The sequence below is a fragment of the Scleropages formosus genome, chromosome 5 (genome assembly GCF_900964775.1).
Source record: "Scleropages formosus chromosome 5, fSclFor1.1, whole genome shotgun sequence".
NCBI lineage: Eukaryota > Metazoa > Chordata > Actinopteri > Osteoglossiformes > Osteoglossidae > Scleropages > Scleropages formosus.
The window spans coordinates 22,047,688-22,068,055 of NC_041810.1; the positions used below are offsets into that span (position 1 = coordinate 22,047,688).

Consider the following 20,368-nt stretch of genomic DNA (forward strand, 5'->3'; position numbering starts at 1 on the left):
TGCGGGAAAAAATTGTAACATCAGAAGAAAACATCATACATGGCAGCGCAGAAGAGTTTTGGAGCAGTTTTGTTGCATGACAGAAAGATGAGAGAATCACCCACTTCCTCAAATGAAATATTTTTAAAGTTTAAAATATTAATCTCCATGCAAAGTATTACACTGTATTGCTGACTGTATAACAAACATAAATGCTTGAAAAAGAGTGGCGCAACATTGAATTAGAGAAGAAACTATGAGCACAGCCTGAGGGCACCAAGTCTGCTATGTTCTCCAGAGATATGATATCCATGAAGCACTAAAAAGGAATTAAATTTAATGGCATGAACTGTATCTGGCCTGTTTTAATGACATGCACTCTTGTTACTTACAATACTGTACTTAAATATAAAGAAGATCTTGAGAAAGACTACAGTGACTGCAGAACATTTCTCCCTTGGAGACTATTGTGATGTTTCATTATTAAGGGTTATTATTATTAAGATTTATTCGTTTATGTCTCAACAGCCTTTAAAAATAACTTGTTTCTTTCATTCAAAGAGTACATTGTCAGGCATGTAATCATACATATTTTATTACTAATACTTAAAAAATACTTTGCGAAACAATGAATTTTCCTTCTTTAGCTATATTACTTGCATTATTAGCTTGTGATCCAGTTGTTACTTTGTTTTCTTAAAAGCATTTTTTGAAACCTTAAAGAAAAATCACAATCTCTTATTAAACGATGATGCATTTGACTACTTTTTGCAGTCCTGAGAAAGAAAAGGTATAAAAGTCAGAAAGAGTCTTTTGTCTGAGTTTCTGTGGTGCCTCAAGCTTTATATTGAAGCCACAAGAACAAGCTTCGGTTTAGTGAATAACCTGTTTCATCCAATATGTGAACCGGTTGAGATAAAGCACCTTAACCGCGGTAATCTGGGCATCCCGGTAAATGGACAAAGATGATGGAATTGATTGATGGTGCAGCAACGTGCTGAAAATACTTGCTTTTAAAAGCCATCCCTGAGTGCATGGAGAATGAAGCACAGAGGCGAAGGAGCCACATACCTGAGAGGACACACCTGTCCTCGGAGGCGTCCTGCTCCTGATTCACTACAGTCAGGACTGAAGTTCCAGTGTGAGACCAGCGCAGCTTCCAGCACTGTCCATTCAGAGGGATTCAGGCAAACCAAATGAGAACAGTGACAGTGAAGCGGTTGAGATTTTTTTTCTTTTATTACCCAGCAGCCCCTCTCTTCATTGAGGACACGGGGATATCGAACGAGTCTTAATGAGCTTCGAACTGTCGTCTCATCGCGCTCCCGCCTGATCCCTGCAAAACTCAACGTATGTACCAACTGCTTTCTCTGGGACGGAGGGGGCGCCGGATCTTTAAAGGCAACCCATCCAGCTACCAGAGGCCTTCGCACCAACGAGACCATCCAGGCGTGTCCAACAGGTGGGAAGAGAGAAACACGCAAGACTGAGAGGATCCCCTCACCAGCCCCAGCCCCTGTGAGCCCTGTGGGACACAATGAAGCACTCATTGATTTCTGATGACTCTTTTGCCATGGAGTATCCCCATAGAGAATGGCTTAATCCAGGCATGAACGGTTCCGCCAGGTTCTGAGTAACACTGATGCTAAAAAGGCCTTGCTTTGGAAAATAGCCTTGGTCTTGGAGCAAGCAAGACATTAGGTGGCGAGTGACAGAACTGTAGCGTTGGGTGGGAGAGGGGCAGGAAGTGATACCTTACTTTCACTCCACACAACTGGGACATGTAAACAGGAGCTGAATCTGACATATGAATAGATGACCATGTGGGACACAGCTGCACCTGGGTTTCTGTGGGTGGTGCTTTGTACGTTTCCATGGTGACGGCATTGCAATGCCCATCTCCAAGGCCATGGAGAGTTCAGCATTCCTCTTGGCATCTGTACCCCATGTACTCCTTGATGAAAAGGAACGGACTTCACAGACCTGTGAGCCTCTTGGGAAATGAACATTGCAGTGAGTCCTGCTAAAAAAAATTCATAATCTGCAGCAGTTCTTTTTTTGACAGGTACCACATGTGAAAGTTCATGTATTATGTGTTAAATATGTATTGTATATATGTATTATATGTAAATATGTATTAATCCTGTACTAAAATCACTAAGCTCACGTGATTTGAACTACACTATTAACTGTTTTTCCATAATGCTTTAAAAGCGCAGTAATTTTAGTACCCATTCTTTTATGGCTTTATTCATGTACATACAGAGACAATGCAGCATATTCCGAAATCTCAGGTCGATCTGAAGCAGAGTGTTTCTGCATTTGTGCTTTTTAGCTGCGGTTGAAAAAGCAGAGATTAAAATCCCTGCAGCGACTGCCTGCCTGCAGCGACTCTCACTGTCAGCAGGACATATCAGCCACCATGTGCAACTTGTTTATTTAGCTCTGCAGTCCTTAGGCAAGAAATCGTTAATTTGAAATGTCAGATTTCATTTTTGTCACCCTATTTACCCGGCTTGTTAATCAATAGGCTAATTAATGTAAAAATAGACTACTGTTCCTGGCTCTCAACATTTTTGCAAGAAAAAAGTGGAGTTTTCTGTACTGTCACAGAGAACAGGTCACAAATTGTGTCATGAATATTTGCAGTCGAGGGTTATTGTAGGAAAAGGAGGAGATCAAACTTCAGCTGAGGTTTTGACATCATCTGTACCTGGTGTTAAACGCAGCTTTTACAATAGGTTGTAGAAATCAGATCATAATGTGATGAGCATCCAGCATGTCTATAAATAATATACTGTATCTACACTGTGATGGGAGTTGAGTTCCCTTTGCTTCATACTCCTGCAAAACATGGCTTTGTGGAGCATGTAGCTTTGACACCTCAGATGTAATTTACTTTATTATTCACTTAACTCATACAGCAATGGTGACCAAATCCATATTTTTTGCAAGATTTTATTGTTGGTGGGTCTGCTGTGGATGATGCTTTTTATTTAGGGTTCATCTGAGTAACTCACAAAAAAGACAAAATGTGTCTTTGACCAGCTCTAAAGGCAGACATCAAAAATACTGGATTACTGTTTTTTTTTTTTTTTGCACATATCTATAGCCGGGTGACCTTGTGAAATCTGTACAAAAAAACCAAACCCCGGTCTTGCTTGACAGAAACCTGCAGGAATACCGTAATGGAAGCCATGAGGGCATGCACACTGTTATTATTCTGTCAAAAATGCAATCCTTTATAGAAAATGAGGAGCAGAAAGCCCAAAGGCGGTGAAGCTGCTGTCTGAGCATCCTTCCTGGGCATTCATTCAATAGTACATTACTGCTGCCAAATCAATGCAAAAGTTATTGCTGAACTTTAGAATATTGTTTGGTACCTTCTCACTCCACAAACTGTGGACCAACAAAGTTGATTTAAAGGAAACAGATAACAGATAGTATTTTTCAGGCTTTTATTCCTAAGTAGGAAGATGAGGACATGGATTCTGCACTCCAACGAGCTCAGTTGTTATGACATGTTATTAGACCTGGGATATCTGGCCTTTAACCTTTTCGCTTCAAGCATGGCCTTGTCTGCAAGTTGTCATCTGCAAGTCTTCGTCTGCAAGTCTTCATCTGCAAGTCTTCGTCTGAAAGTTTTCATCTGAAATTCTGCATAGGGGCACTAGTCAGCTGCTACAAATTCATTGAAAGCAGGAATTTCCACCTTTTAACTCTATCCATGCATATGTATAGATGTGTTTTTATAACCTGTTCAGGTGTGATGGGCTCTTACCCCAACTGAATACAGTAAAAATCTGGATGATATGGAGTTGAAAATCACATTTTAGCTATTGGGTTTAAATTAAATTGTTGCTGAGGCTTGCAGCAGCTGGAATATCCATCAGATGTGTATATAAACCAAATGGTTCTATAAAGAGAAACCTGGAAAGCAACATCTGAGCTCCTGTAGACAATTCCAAGAGTTTATAAACATCGAAATAAAATAAATCCCTGGATGTGGAATCGCAATATAGCTGGCTGTCACCTTTCAGTGGTATAAGGACACTAAATCCATACTGGCACATAAAACCCAACCATATTCCAGCCAGCGTTAACGCTTCCAGTGTATTAATGTATTGACAACAGGAACTGCATCCCTCTGTAGTTTTATTCACTTTGCATGTGACTTGTTTTATGATGTAGAATGTAACACACCGCATCGCAAAGCCTGAGTGTTCTGTTCAGGATTTTCAGTTTATTTATTTAGTCAGCAATCACCGTAGAGAAATGTAAACCGCAGTGTTTCCGTTCTGCTCATTTCACTGCAGATAGCTACTCCCCTCCAGCTTGAGGAACATGATGAGGTCTGTGAGTAGAACATTGGGAAAACAACATGAACAGAATGCTAGGACAAATGTTTGAGGGTGGGGGTGACGGTTGCTTCTTTGATGCCCCTCTCTGGACCCTAGACTTGGATTTCAGGACTGGATTCAATCAGATTGGGGGGAGAAAAGCTATGCTCCCCATGTCATCATCTCAGTGCTAATGAGGTAATCTGTCGTCCCCGAGCCAGAATTACTCCATTATAGCTACTGCCCCACTCTATGGTAATTTAATGAACGGTTTCACTCTATAGTTAAAATTGTTCACTTATGGCCCGGCCTCACTCTGCTTTCATGACCCAGGTTTACATAACAAGTACAAGCTGTCCAATGCTAAATTCATGAAACCTTTAAGGTAATGAAGGGCAGCTAGTGAGGAGGGGGTGGGCGAGTAGTAAAACACAGTAAGAGGTTTTCTCAGTTCAGTACTGTACTTATATATTCATTGATTTATTTATAAATAAAATTGGTCATGTGCAAAGTGGAATAACTCAAAGTGATTTCATTTTGTCACCAGGAGGGATAATTCTAATTACAACAGCAAGACTAGAGGCTTCCTGTCCCTAGTATCTGGCCAGATGTCAATAATGATCTCATCAGTGTACAGTTATTTACCAAACTCCACTGGGGTCGATGCCCTTTGACACTTGTAACGCACTGTATTGTGCAGCAAAACTGTCAATGGGAGCTAATTCCTTCCTGCATTGACAGCAAAAGAACGTAACATTTGCGTGTTCAGAACTTCATTGCTAACAAATCAGGGTCTTGCACCCAATTTGTTTCGATATCGTGCTTGGCAGAGATTAAATGAAGAATACTCCAGTGGGAAATGTGAATATTTTTCAGATTCTATTTATAAGTGAAGAACTCTGTTTCTTTCTCAATCTGAAAAAATATATAAATGGGGTTAAAAAAAAGGTGGCAGAGATGAACCAGCAAGCTTGGCAAGAAAAATGTAAATGTACGCTGGAAACAGGCGCAGCATTAGTGTAACATGTAATGATAGTAGTCGAAAGGAAGCATTAACATCTTTGATATCTTTGGACAGCTGATCTTGACACATTTGTATTATAGGTTCTCCACAAGTCATGTCATTCTGTATCAGTTGATATACACTTGAACCTCATGTTAAGGACATCCAACTTACAAATATTCAAATGTGCAAATATTTCAGTTTATTTATTTATTTTTATTTGCACCTTCTGTGCCAGGCAGGCTTTCACGCAACTTGCCGTCCATCTATCAGCTATCGATATAACTGCTTGTGCAGTGTGTGGTCCACAGACCCCTGTCCCAGTAGCACATGGAGTGAAGGAAGGAACATTTGTGATGGGACACCAGTCTATCACAGGGTGATAATATGGTCAAGACTAAAAATTCTTTATTTATAGAATTAAAAGAGCAAAGTTCAATGAATACACTGATTAAGAATTTGACAACTTATAAACAAGTTTGGTAAAAGCTTCAATATGAGATTAACTGTAAAGTACAATAGATGCGACTATTAAACACATTCAGTATAAAAACTGTAAACTTGAACATATGAGATATGAATTGGCAGCTTTAGACTAACAAGCAACAATTTCTCATCACAATGATGAGCAACAGATGGCTAACAAGTCTCAGCAAAAGCAACCCAAAAAGTAAAAAAAAAAAAAACACCAAAAAAAACCCCAAACACCGGGTAAAAAATTAAACAATCGACAGAGAAATAACAAGCTAATTTAATATGGTGAGAAACTTGATTTACTTGGTTTTAACAAAACTAGCTTTTGATAGGTACCAGAAAACATCTCAGGAAGGAGGGTAACAAGAACTCATTCAAGCAGCAGTGTCATAAAAGCAGATCAAGTAACAAAATCCCAGTAAGTACCCAGTAAGAATTAGTGTACCTCTGACCGATTACTGTGTGAATATGATGCTACTGTAATTTTAACATCTCAGTTTACGATCCATATACATGCTTCTCAGGTCACTTTTTGTATTATAACTGCATTGTAATTTGTATAATTGTATTATAAATCTTTGTCAGGACACCTGTAATCTTCGGATGTTTGTGAACCTCAGTGGTTCCTTCTGGGAATCACAGCATCCATGGTGAGCTTCTCATCCTCTCCAGACCTGGGTGTGGGTCTCTGTGCTGGAAGGATAATGGACTTGCACAGGGTCAACCTGGGCTTGAGGGGAAACACCTGGCGCAGGTCACTGGAGGGCACAATCATGCTCCTGGGACCCTGAGGGAGAGGAAAGGATCAATACATGGCCCACAAGGTCAAAAATATCCTTTGTGGAACCTCCTTTGGGCCAGATTTGTACATGATTTAGTTAAGGTTATGCACTTGTAACTGATTTCAAGCTGGTCTCATCACTGCAAAGACAAGAGAAGTAACATCACAAGCAAAATTTTCCAACGTGACATGGGAGCGAGTTGAACGCTCACAGCTCCGCTCATGACCCAGACAATAAAACAAATAAAACACAGCACCTCTGACGAGCGAGACAGGACCCATGAATGCAAGGAAAGAGGAACCTACTTTACAAAGTCCCACCAAGATGAAGAGGGGAATGCAGATCATGGGCGTGAGCATCAGCAGGACAGCAAAGACAAGACCCCCTGACGAAATGTGTTTCCCGATGGGCTCGCTGACAGCCACGTTGTAAATTATAGTGGCCTGTGAGGGGGGACAAGGGGGTCGGGTGAGTAGGGTAATGACAGCTGGGAGTGCAGTGGTTCGAGCTGCTGCCTTTGGACCCAAAGGCCCTTTAGAAAAAAACATCAGAAAAATGAATAAGAGTAAATAAATCCAAACAAGGTATTTTTGGGAGTATCTGAATGAGCACTGACACCAGTGTGGGCCAATGACACCAAGGACACAGAATGGACAGTTAATGGGGCGACACTGAGTGCATCTTGCAGTAAAATTAGCGCCGCTGCTAATGGAAAAAAGAAGGAGAGCTGCACATCCAAAGGTTACGAGGGCATCTTTAGCCTTACGTACAAGAGGCACACATTTCGAAGGGAAACACTCCGAAAATTAGCGTCAGCTGAATTTACACTCAATTTAGCTTTCATTTTCATGGTGCTGTCAGCAGAAACGCGAGTGTGCGGGGCAGTTCCTCCGACTGAGTGTCGCCACACCTTTTTTACCATGTTGTCAAGTCATCAGCGATAAAGTGTAGATAAAACTGATGTCTTAGTGCAGAGCGATGGCTAAAAACGCACTTACAGCGCAGATAATGGGCGTCACAAACAGCCAGCAGTACTTCATCACTGGGAAGGGATAGTAGCCGATCATATCCTTGATGTTGTCATAGAAACGGTCAGCACCTGAAAACAGTCAAGCTCAAAACTGTTTCACTGATGCGACGCAAGGCTGATGTGAGAAACATGTAGAGCTCAACAGATTCTGGGGAACATCGAGCAGTTTTACGTTTATATCTTTTGGTATGAGGTCAGTACTTATTAACTGCAATGCCCAAAACTTCCTAGCACCTCCAGTCATTTTAGTGACACAGCAATCATTCAATTCAATTCAATTATATTTATTTTTTTCAAGCTCTTCCCACACAGTGACACAGAGCACTGAACAAATGATCAGAGGCATAATACAAATAAAAGGTTGGCTATACATTAAAGTACTACTGTATAATAACCATGCAATTATTAAAGCTGTAAGTAAGAACAAAAAAAACTCCATACTGAAAGGCAAGGGAGGAAGAAAAACCTGTGGGGTCCAAGTACCAGTGACTCCCCACCCCCCACCTGGCCATTCTAGATTAAAAAAGACTTTTAAGTCAATTTACAGGTATTGATACCATGGTTGTGAAATGCTTATAAGTAGCCCATCACTCCTTGGTGGACTTTGTCTATTACTACATATGAGTAGCAGAGCAGAACAATACAAGACTTACCGTAGGCCCATGCGATCGAAGTGGTTTCAAAGCAGGCGATAAACAACAAGCTGGTTCCACTTGGGCCATAAGTATCAATGAGCTGGAAGAGATGAACGCCTCCCTGATGGACACAGAAAGTGGACATTGTGGATTTTTCATTGTTTTGATAAGACACTATAGCTTGAAATCAGAACAGTTACGTTATTATTTCAAAAAGCATATATTAAGCTGTCGAGCCTGTCGTTGTTAGGGGTTGGAAGTTAGGTACGTGTATGCATGGGATAGCCGATAGCATAGTGATTACAGCTGCTGCTTTTAGACCCACAGGTTGCAGGTTTGAATCCTAGCAAGAATACCCTTGTGGAAGGTACTTATTCTAAATTACTCCAGTAAAATCACCCAGCTGTATAAATAGGTAAATAATTGTCAGTTGCTTTGGAAGAAAATGTCAGATAACTGTAAACCCACTTTGTGGCCTCATTTTAACTCCAGTCATTTTAGCCACAAGTTTATGTTCCCATCCCTTGGTTCTCCCTAAAAGACCAGTGGCAAGAAGGCCCTTCACCATGGGGACATACCTCAGTGACCAGTGACAGGCCCAGCAGGAAGCAGATGACAGCGATGAGCAGCACGAGGATCTCACGGCGGCCTCGCCTCCTCAGCACGTGGGGGAACATGTCTGTGATCGTGGTGGCCAAGCTCTCGACACACACAAACTGACCCAAAGCAGTCATTAGCACAGCATACTGCATGTACACACACTAAATATAGTATATTCATACCAGCATGTAAGATCTTAGTTAAAGTTGAGCAAAAACTACTACGGTATGTCAGTTTGCCTACGTTATCACCACAGCATCGCACCTGGCTGTCCAGACCCAAGAACACCACCATGAGGAAGAAAAGCACAGCCCACAACTGAGCTACGGGCAAAAGGGACAATGCTTTGGGATAGGCTATGAAAGCCAGACCTGGACCTGGGAGAAAAAGGCTTATTACAATGATGATCATCAGAATCAGCATCAGCATCAGCACAACGACCATCCTCATCATGCTTTTCGTGATTACCATACATTCAGACCTGCTCTCAGACTATTCACACACAGTGCAGTTGAATAGTGGAATTGAATGGTGTGAAGTGCCCCCCTGTGGCAATGAGCAGTCCATTCCCAGTCCCAGGACATTTAATTCATGAAACACTAAATATCTAAGAGTTTTCTGTCAAGCACACGAACTCGCAGCTTACCAGACTGGACAATCTCATCCATTGGCACATTCAGCTCGTAGCACATGAACCCCAGAACAGAGAACACAGCGAAGCCAGCAAATATACTGGTGCCACTGTTGAGAAGGCAGAGAGCAACACAGTCCCTGCAAGAGAGCAAAGCGATTTCATTTGGCTTTGGTTCCCAAAATGCACAATATTTACCATTATCTGTGAGCCCAACCCACGGTACTGACTTGAAGCAGTCGTTGTTGTATCGGCTGTAGCTCCCGAGTGCGGTGAGCACCCCTTGGCATACGGCATAGGAGAAAAACACCTGGGTCCCAGCATCACGCCACACCTGGACAGAACCAATCGACATGAGCTCAGGAACTGCATCCTGACTGAGATGCACTGTTAATGACAACAACTTGTAATTTTATTCTAATAAGACATCAGATTCCCTCCCAGGAAACCAGCTCCTGTCCTAGGGCACCGGTGCGCTATGGTACCAGCTCCACCACACTATACATGGTGGTGTGAGGAATATAAAAGCTCATTTACCCCAAAATAACACATTATATATGCCATTAGCCTCTACAGCATCTGATTTTGTCTACATAAAGTCATTCATATGGCATACAGTATGTATTCGGAACATTAATTCTGTTCTGGTATTCAATACTTTTTCACATTTCTGACGCCCTCTTTTGAATTTTTCACATTTAGTGTTTTAACTTTTCCATTTTAAAAGAAACCAGCTCAGTATTACTGGGACTGTAATGTCTTCTCTGGTTTTCATTGGCCATTGTCGGCTGACAGTTGATTTCATTGGCCATAGTTTATTAGCAGAGACACCAATCATAGTTGAGTGTTGACCAATCAGAGTTTGTTGTTGACCTGTCAGATTTCAGTGATGAGTTTCGTCCCACCTTGACTTACAATTGAAATGTACGTAGTGCTATGAAAACATAGCCAATTCTCTGTATGTTTGCAGCTTTTTGACATTAAATTCAATCAGATCTTTCTGAAAATGGTAAAATGCACTATACACCGTAGTATAATGTAATATTTTGGGGAAAACTCTAACTCTTCTTGAGAAGAAGTGTCAGCTAAATATATAAATTTGAGTGTCGATACACGTGAACCGCTTCGGGGATCTGCACCAGGCCACTGGCAAGACTCCCGTCTTCTCAATAAAAATGAGGACACAATAAACAAGACAGTCAAGGCCCTGACAAAGCAGAGCAGATGTAGAGCAGAGGAATGTGCCCCTAAGTGAAGTGTGACTCCTTCAGTTCCCCAGCCCTACCAGCGCAGCAGTTGAAAGAAAACCAGGCGTCCCAAAGTGAACTGCAGCACAGTCTGGGCCTTGAAAAAGCCCCTTTGTTGGGAAGATTCACTTTCTCCACATACACACTCAACCCTAAACGCCTAGAGGCTATGAGCAAATCAGTTACTATCCACACTGCAGGCAAAGGGGGTTCTACATCAGTAGGGTGGGAATCTCTTCCAGTAACAAAAATTGAGAAGAAATTGATCATTTGAAAAGGAAGGACATGAAAATTCAATAAACACGACAATCCACTTGCGGCATCACTGCTTTCCCTCCTCTAAGAGCTTATCCATGAGACGAAGATTTTTAAGCTTTACCATCTCAGCAAGAAGGAGCTGCATCAACATACAAAAGTTGGAGATGGTTTACAGGCGTGGTGCAGAAGCAGGGGTTCCAGTGGGATCTTACATCAGGGCTGGAGAGCTTACTGATGTCAGGGAAGAGGTAGTACTTGATCCCCTCCCAGGCACCAGGAAGTGACACACCACGGCCAAACAGAATGACGAGCATGAGGTACGGGAAGGTGGCAGTGAAGTACACCACCTGTAAGAGAACAACCCAGGTTCTGAGTTCCAGAGCTGAGGATGAGACACCTTGCATTCAACAGTCACAAGAGCAACTGAAAAATCTGCTAAATACCAGAAAAAAGGTTATTCATTTTTACAATTGACAGTATTCTACTGTTGCAACAACGGAGTCTGTCTCTTATGCAGGATCATTTAACCGTAACACTGAAAATACAAAAGCACTCTAACAAAATACATAAACTTAAGGTTTACATTTTCATTATGCAAGCATCCCCCATACGCAGTAACAAGGGCTCCTTTTACATGAATTCCAGGTTACAAGTAAGCGTAATTAAAATCCCAAAATTTGCATAAGGGGGTGTCAACTCTCAAAAGAAAAGGCCAGAAAAGAACAGATATTTCAAAAACCAAGGATGTGTTATGGCTAAGCGATTTAGAACATGTGGATCTTAAGTCTGGACTTAAAGGTGTAAGAGGAGTTCTGATATTCTAGGCTTAGTTTTGAAATAGATTGACTGGATGACCCACATATGCCTCAGGAACATATTCCCAATTTTTCTCATTTAAATGATTGATAACCAACAATTTTTTTCCGAGAATTCTCCTTATGAGCAAGTCTGCAGGAAAGTATTACAGTCATTTTGACTGGAAAGTCTGTATTGTCTTCATAAGAACTTCTTTATGAGTGGCCATGTTTGTACTTCTGAAAGGATACCATGATGGGCACCTCATGTGTGAACATGAGAGATGTTTCTCGTTACAATGGTAAGGATGGTTTCCCTTTGTTCATTTGGCTGTACTCACCTTTCCAGTCGTCTTGATCCCTTTCCAGATGCAAAAATAGCAGGCCACCCAGGCCAGGAGCAGGCACAGTGCCAGGTCCCAGCGCACATTGCCCAGCGGTTCCAACAGACTGAGAGTCCGACCCAGCACCCTGTTACTGGAAGAGAGCAAACACACATGCAAGCGCACACACACACACACACACACACACACAGTCACACAAACACCGCATGCATTGACATGCAAAGACAAGTGCACAAAAAAAATGCAGATGCATCGAATGTATTTACACGCACACGCAGACAGACACATAAACACACACCCACACAGACAGACACACACACACACACACACAGACACACAGACACAGATGTCAGCACAGGATTTATTCTACTCCTGCTTCTCAAAGCAAAAGCATCACACTCTGCTAGGCTTTTCCCAGCTCTCCAGCTCAGTGAGATCTTGGGATTCCACTGACTTCAGAGGCCTGTTCTGTGTTTGGCGAAAGGCTGAATGGAGACACTGTGGTCTTCTCCACCCACGCCATGTCAAAGGCACATTTCAGCTGTGGATCAGAGCAGGCCACTTTGATAATGACTTTCTAGCAATGAGCAGCCACTGGAGAGGACTGTAAGAACACCCTCAGATACCATGGGAATGAAACCCCCCAAGCAGCTGTCCGTCACGCCACCAGTGCGGCTGAGATGGTTTCACGGAGTATGGCTGAAGAAAACAGGGCAGAGCCAGATGTCTCACTTCCAGCCCTTGTTTAGACTTTGCTGCAGACACTGGAGGTCTGACTCCTTCTGATGAACACTGTTTTATATCCACATCAGAAGTAGCAGCACGGGGCGGAGATACACCACAGCATAATCTGTTCCAGCAAACTCTGCTCAACTTTACAACAGTTCTGTGAATATACAGTATATGACTTGGTGTGTTTGATTGAGTTTGCATGCCCAAGTCTTACGAAGTTACTTAGACTCCCAATGCTCTTATATCACAAAGAGAAACATGGAGTGGAGGAACACACAACTTTGTACCTCTGATTGCTCAATGATGGGTAGCAGTCAAACAAAATTTCCTCAGAACTTACTCCCAGAACTCCTCTTCTGGGGATTTCAGGAACGGTATTTTGCCGTTTTCGCTGCAAGAAGAACATTGTGTAATTTGGTCACAAATTTATTCCCTTGGCATCACTCAGACATGCATGTGTGACCCATGTAAGGAATAACTTTGAGGTCAAAGAAGAGCAGTTATATGCACGGCAGGGATCTATAATACAGCACATTGAAAAAATGCACATTAAGTGTGTTGGGGCTGTAAAATATATAGCAACAATGATTCTACCTTCATATATTATTTATGTTAACATCAAAATATGAGCAGCTGCACAGCAAAGGTAGAGCAAGAGTGGCATGAATTTGAAAATTTACCTGTAGTTATAGTCTATTATAGAAATGTTGTTGAGGAAGCTCCAGTCACCATGAAGGCTGCTCTGGTTCTGACAGCTGACTGGAAAGAGCCAAGAAAGAGGTGCGCAATTAATCCAAAGAAATGGCAAATCAATTAGTCATTCTGGAAATCTAAAGAGGAGCACTTGACCAGCTTTGTATTGGCGCTGAAAGGCTTCATGACAGCAGCTGATAGACGTCAGTCCCTCATGTGAATTTTCATGCACTTGGGATCATAAGACAGGAAAACACAGCAAGTCTTTCAGTGCGAGTCATCGGTTCGATATCCCCAGCTGAGACGGTTCGGACCAAGACAAGAACCTCTTCCACTTTGACTTACACTGCGGTCAGTCTGAAATGCTGCACTTTGCTAGCTTAACACTGTCAGCCAAATGTTAGCATCAGCAGGATGGTTTCCAACATCAATCTGGCTCAACCCATGTTGTTTCTTCTGGAGATGTCAGCTTTTGATATACAAGCGTAAGTAACATCCATAACCAGCAGACCCAGATGACACAAAGGGCTATTTAAAAATTTCAAAATCAGCTGACACAAGTTTTTTTTTTGTAGTCACACTGTAATATTGTATCACACCACAGCATTCTCTGATTGTACTGCAGTACTGTTCATGTACTACTTTAAACATAAAGTGTTCTTTTACTGGAAAACAGTGGCAAGTGTTACATTTTTCAGCATTACTGGGTCTTTAACAGGTCATTTATTCAACACCTTTCTCCAAAGTAACCGACAATGTTAAGCTACTTACAATTATTTACTCATTTATATAGCTGAGTAACTTTACTGGAGTAATTTAGGGTAAGTACCTTGCTCAAGGGTATTACAGTTATAAGTGGGATTCAAACCTGTAACCCTTCGGTCCAAAAGGAGCAGCTCTAACCACTATGCTAGCAGCTGTGCCTACATTGAAAGTATAGTTATAGTATCCCCAGATTATAGTTAACAGTCCAGTTAGCTGTCCAGTCTGCAGCTCCTCTGTAAGTTGATTGAATTTATTCTTGATAATAAAAACTAATTATTTGGTTTTTAATGAATAATAATACGGGGTGCGGTGGCGCAGTGGGTTGGACCAGTCCTGCTCTCCGGTGGGTCTGGGGTTCGAGTCCCGCTTGGGGTGCCTTGCGACGGACTGGCGTCCCGTCCTGGGTGTGTCCCCTCCCCCTCCGGCCTTACGCCCTGTGTTGCCGGGTTAGGCTCCGGTTCCCTGCGACCCTGTATGGGACAAGCGGTTCTGGAAGTGTGTGTGTGTGTGTGTGTGTGTGTGTGTGAATAATAATAATAATAATGTTTAAATTATAGGGGGCATGGTGGGTTTGGCCAAGTCCTGCTCTCTGGTGGGTCTGGGATTTGGGTGCCTTGGGATGAATTGGTGTCCCATCCTGGGTGTGTCCCTTCCCTCTCCAGGCTTGTGCCCTGTGTTGCCGGGTTAGGTTCCGGCTCGCTGTGTCCCCTCCCGGGACAAGCGGTTTCAGCCTGTGTGTGTGTTTAAATATCTATTTTAATTATTGAAAGTTTAAAAATAAATAGTAAAATTAATTAATATAAATATTTTTAAATACATGTATAATATTTCAGGGGGCACGGTGGCGCAGTGGGTTGGACCAGGTCCTGCTTTCCAGTGGGTCTGGGGTTCGAGTCCCGCTTGGGGTGCCTTGCAACGGACTGGTGTCCTGTCCTTGGTGTGTCCCCTCCCCCTCCGGCATTATGCTGTGTTCCTGGGTAGGCTCCGGTTCCCAGCAACCCTGGATGGGACAAGCGGCTCAGAAAGTGTGTGTGTGTATAATATTTATAAAATATAAATTAATAAATAATGATGATAATAATTCACACACACATGCAATGTCTTCAACCTCTTGTCCCGAGCAGGGCTGCGGCAAGCCGGACCCTAACCCGGCAACACAGGGCATGAGGCTAAAGGGGGAGGGCAGTTAGAATCTGACCTGTACGTGGTTGCTGCCACAATTATATACATGTTGCTTCTTCTACTAGTTCTAGGCCTCAGCAACATTTCGTGTCATGTGGCACCCTGAATCTCTTTTTCAGCAGCTTCACTTTTAGTCGTTAAGGTCTGAAGTAGTTCTAAATTCATTTGGACAGGACGGCAACACCTGGTACCAATCAACCCAGCCAGGTATAAAGGCAGTATAGTCCTGGTGTCAGGTGCAGAATCTTGCAAATGCCTCCCTATGTGGTTTAATGACATTCAGCGGTCTTCTCCCTGTCCCAAGTTCCCGTTTCGTGTTTTTGACTCTCCTGGTTTCTGACCCCTGCTTGCTCTCCTGGTTACCGAGTTTTGCTTCGTCCCGGAAGTGACGTCCGCGCCTCAAAGACCCACGCCTGTCCACGACCTCTGTCTTTGCCTCTCCCTACGAACGCACCTGCGCTTGGGTCCAATCCCTTACCTCTCCTGGTCCCGATAGCAACTTACAACGATTTACCCATTTACACAGCTGGGTAATTTTACTGGGGCAATTTAGAGTAAGTACCTTGCAATACCCTAAAGGGTACTACAGCTGGAGATGGAGCTTAAACGTGTGACCTTTGGGTCTGAAGACAACAGCTCTACCCACTACACTATGAGTTTCCCCTCCTTGTTTACCTCTCTCAAACTCTATAAATAAACTGCCAGAAGTGACAAAAAGCTCTGATTAAATTTAATGTCATAAGACTAAAAATATACTTTTTCACAGCACTTTGTATATTGCTGAAATTGAGAAGTCTGTGGTGTAAGTGTTTTATGAATAAATTAAATACCAGTATTGATACTGCCGTTTACGAAACGACGGTGTGTAGATTTGTTTATGTGGACAGAACATGTGTGGTACCAACGGTGTGGTACGATACCTGTATTCCAGGGGTTGCTGCAGGTAGACCACGGCAGCGGATTCCTAAAGGAGTTGAACAGGTAGAAGAGTGCCCACGCCAGGACCACGATGTAGTACACGTTCAAGTATAAGAGGATGATCTGAGATGCAAATCCAATTCCTGCAGAGCACATCAATGCCGCATAATGAAAAGAAACACAATGAGTAATTATGAGTTTAGTGGGGGGGATAAAAATCTTTCAGAGGCCTGATTTATTCTGGCAGGGTTTGCTCAAGAGGTACATTGTTTTACCCTCAAACATAGGGCAAATCTTCCTCCAGGCGGTGACACCGCCTTCGCTGGTGTACTGTCCCAGAGCCGTCTCCAGGAAGAACACCGGGATGCCGCAGAAGAAGAGGAAGACAAAGTAGGGGATGAAGAAGACACCTGCGGAGGTGGAAGCGCAGTAATCTCACACACATATCGGGGTATAATGTGGATTATTTTTATTCACTGCACGGCTATGCACTCAATGGAAGCCACAGGAAATACATCAGTGATTCTGGAAACAAGCCATCTCAGGCATGTTTACAACATGTCTGCGTCTATTGTGAGGAACTAAAGTACCAGGAAGGAGTTTAGTAGAATAAAGGTCCCTGCATAGCGACTGTGTTCAGCACCCAGTTCCGACGTGACGGACTGAATGCGGTAGAAGCAATAAAACACAGGGTGTTTTCGATTTTGGTGATTAGCACAGATTTTCATTCAAACTGTGGAGAACAAGTAAGAGCAGGTGAGAACAGAAAGGAATATGAACTTGCCAGGCTGAGACCCCCTGGGCTAAAATCTTTTGAACTCAATGAACTGTCTCCGTTTATGGAAACTAATGTATTTACATTTATTTTTTTAGCAGATGCTTTTCTCCAAAGCCACTTCCAAAGAACTCTATGTAGAGTTATCAGCCCACACACCTTATTCACCAAGGTGACTTACATTGCTAGATACACTATTTACACTGGGTCACTCATCCATACATCAGTGGAATACACTCCCTCTGTCACTCACACACTATGGGTAAACCTGAACAGCATGTCTTTGGATTGTGGGAGGAAACCAGAGCACCAAGAGGAAACCCACACAGAGAAAACATGCAAACTCCACACAGACTGAGCGGGGCTCGAACCCCCATCCTCTCGCACCGCCCAGGTGCTGTGACACAGCAGCGCTACTTGCTGTACCACCCAAAACAAACAAATCTCTGATGAGTGTTGAAATATGGCAGTAAAGTCACTGTAACAGACTGTGCATATAGCTTTGATTGAGATCAGTTGAGCTCATGAACAGCCTCCTCCCCCCCAACCCATACATACCCCGACCCATGAGCCCACCTTGCCCTCAGCCAGGCCCTGTCTACCCTGCTCACCTCCACCATTCTTGTAGCAGAGATAGGGGAAGCGCCAAACGTTGCCCAGCCCAATGATCTCCCCCGCCATGGAGAGCAGGAATTCTGTTTTGTTGGCCCACTTTCCTCTCTCTTTGACCCCTCCAGGCTCCCCAGCCTGACCCTGTGGGCTGCCCACAGAGGCACCGACGGGGATTCCATCGGCGGAGCTCATGGTGTGTGTCTGTTAGCCCTGCGGACACCAGGACAGCCAGTTTACAGCTGGATCATGACCTGGCAAGGAGCCTTCAATAAATCACTGCATCTGTTAAAAGCTTCATTCCTGAAAGGAAAATAACTTCATAATGGAAGAAAGAAATCCACATCCAGGAAGCGACCAGATAATGACACAAAACACAAGTTACAGCTGAGGTATACTTGCATTTCACATCACATGTACAAACCTCAGATTTGTTTTATAACTGGGATCCAAACTGTGGTTAAGGTTTCTTCTGCTTGTTGCTCTTCTTTTCACTGGAAATTTTCACCTGGCTCTCCGTTTACTCATGAAGAAAAAGAAAAAAAAAATGCTATATTATGCAAACAATTATTTGTGATTAATTAATGCAATGCATGTCTCCAGACCTTTCTTTGGCCCCGGCCAGTGGGACCCATAAATCGCACACACGCTGGTGACAGTCAGCGCACAACAGGGTCGGAATTTGCGCGCGCACACACACACAATATACTACACACTTCCGAAGCATCCGAGCGCCACAAAAGCAACCGTGAGAAGAGTTCAGAACAAAATATGTTCGCACTTCTCGAATGTATTTCAAATGCATTACCACGGTTTTACAGCAAAATACCGCATAAAGTCGCACATTCTGCGCATTTACCACGTTGTGCCGTTAACACTTCACTTCACTTGTCCTTCTTGCATGTTTTCAATCAATGTATTCATAACATGGTAAAGTACAGTTCCTGCAACTTGTGAGCACTGGGGGAGTGTTTCCTTACCAATACAATAGTTGGTGGGAAAGTCCTCTTGCGACAGTAACAGAGTCCAAGCGCTCCGTGGAGCTCTTCCACTTCACGGGATGGGCTTCGATCCAACGGCACACACCCGGGGCAGGCACACACTCATACACTCACATACACTGTTCTTCTCTCCTTACTTCCCCTTGGGAGCGCGATCCTGCTAAGCGCTGTCCGTTTAAGACGCTCTTTCTTGGCCCTCATAAGCCATTGGGCGGGGGGAGGCGGTGGAATGCGATCTAACAACCTCCAGGGGGACTGCGCGCTCCCTGTTGTCCGCCACGCCCCTTTTACAATTAATTACAGGTAGTACTACCGTTCCGGGGTGCGGTGGCGCAGTGGGTTGGACCGCAGTCCTGCTCTCCGGTGGGTCTGGGGTTCAAGTCCCGCTTGGGGTGCCTTGCGACGGACTGGCGTCCCGTCCTGGGTGTGTCCCCTTCCCCCTCTGGCCTTACGCCCTGTGTTGCCGGGTAGGCTCCGGTTCCCCGTGACCCTGTAAGGGACAAGCGGTTCTGGAAATGTGTGTGTGTGTGTACTACCGTTCCGTTGTGGTGTCGGGTCTCGTGAGTGTGTGTCTGAGGGGTGGGAAAGTAATCCTGTGACAGAGGAGTGTCAGTGTGGGAAAACACGGAACTGTACACTGAAAAAAATGTAAAGTAGCTCTAAAACAATACATTTACAATCAACTTATACGTATGTCTGAGATGAGAACATAATTATATTGCATAAAGTCCAAGTGAAATTCAACACAGAGTCATCAGTGATATGATCACATGCAATAAATAAAATGCTCCAGTCTATTTAGACTAACACGGTGTTCACTCAACATGATTTTACTGCTTGATCGATTTGCTTAATTAAAATTAGTTAATGCAACACAATTCTTTTGCATTTTCTCTCAATTTCATTGTGTACAATCCATCTACGTTTACTTAATCCAGTTGTGTTGGGACTAGTCCTATAGTCGCGGTCGTCGCGGGAGTGCGAGTGGCCCCTCGCTATCTGCCGGTGTTCCAACGACTGTTTACGGTGGAGTGGTGCGTGCAGTGGTGCGCAGCACTCGTGGCGCATATCATGTCCATTTTTTGCTAAGGCATAAAAAAATAGAAAAAATAATAATAATGTAGTTTAAAAAAGTCCCAATTTGAACGTAATTTGAAATTAATTAAACTCTAAAACAGATGTACGTCGCTTTGAAAGCGTCTGCTAAATGAATAAAAATGTAAATGTAAAAGGAACTGTCCTGTAAAGATTTCTATTTCCTGTACCTTTAGCTAAGATAGTAACAGAAGATGACGCACAAAGAAATCGAGGCACATTGTTTTTTTTCGCAGCCCCGCCAATAAACTCCCTGCCAATGTCTTAGGGCGGCACGTTCTCACAGCGCCTGGGTGGTGCGAGAGAACATGGGTTCGTCCCCGCTGTCTGCGTGGGTTTCCACCGGGTGCTCCGGTTTCCTCACACAGACCAAAGACATGCTGTTCAGGTTCCCCCATAGCGTGTGAGTGACAGAGAGAGTGCGTTCCACTGTTGTATGGACGAGTGACCCGTTCTAAGTAGTGTAAATAAATAAATGTAA

General features: G+C 43.4%; 1 protein-coding gene across 1 annotated transcript; it reads right to left on the reverse strand.

Moving 5' to 3' along the window:
• Positions 1 to 6,035: 6,035 nt before the first annotated feature.
• On the reverse strand, positions 6,036 to 19,132 carry LOC108942323 (sodium- and chloride-dependent GABA transporter 2-like). Its single transcript, XM_029251745.1, has 17 exons — positions 18,772 to 19,132; positions 18,216 to 18,314; positions 17,794 to 18,004; positions 16,683 to 16,817; positions 16,410 to 16,550; positions 13,530 to 13,608; positions 13,190 to 13,240; positions 12,115 to 12,250; positions 11,192 to 11,326; positions 9,705 to 9,808; positions 9,490 to 9,614; positions 9,108 to 9,220; positions 8,822 to 8,959; positions 8,262 to 8,364; positions 7,577 to 7,677; positions 6,884 to 7,021; positions 6,036 to 6,583 (listed from the first exon to the last, which is right to left on the reverse strand). The coding sequence occupies exons 3-17, from the start codon at positions 17,984 to 17,986 to the stop codon at positions 6,413 to 6,415; spliced, it is 1,863 nt and encodes a 620-aa protein (XP_029107578.1). The 5' UTR covers positions 17,987 to 18,004; positions 18,216 to 18,314; positions 18,772 to 19,132; the 3' UTR covers positions 6,036 to 6,412.
• Positions 19,133 to 20,368: the final 1,236 nt, after the last annotated feature.

Coding starts and splice junctions, on each gene's coding strand:
- LOC108942323 (XM_029251745.1), bottom strand. CDS start 17,986: ATGAGCTCCGCCGATGGAATCCCCGTCGGTGCCTCTGTGGGCAGCCCA. Junction 9,615..9,704: donor TACAACAACGACTGCTTCAA/GTCAGTACCGTG, acceptor GCTCTCTTGCAG/GGACTGTGTTGCTCTCTGCC. Junction 8,365..8,821: donor GCCTGTCACTGGTCACTGAG/GTATGTCCCCAT, acceptor TGTGTCCATCAG/GGAGGCGTTCATCTCTTCCA.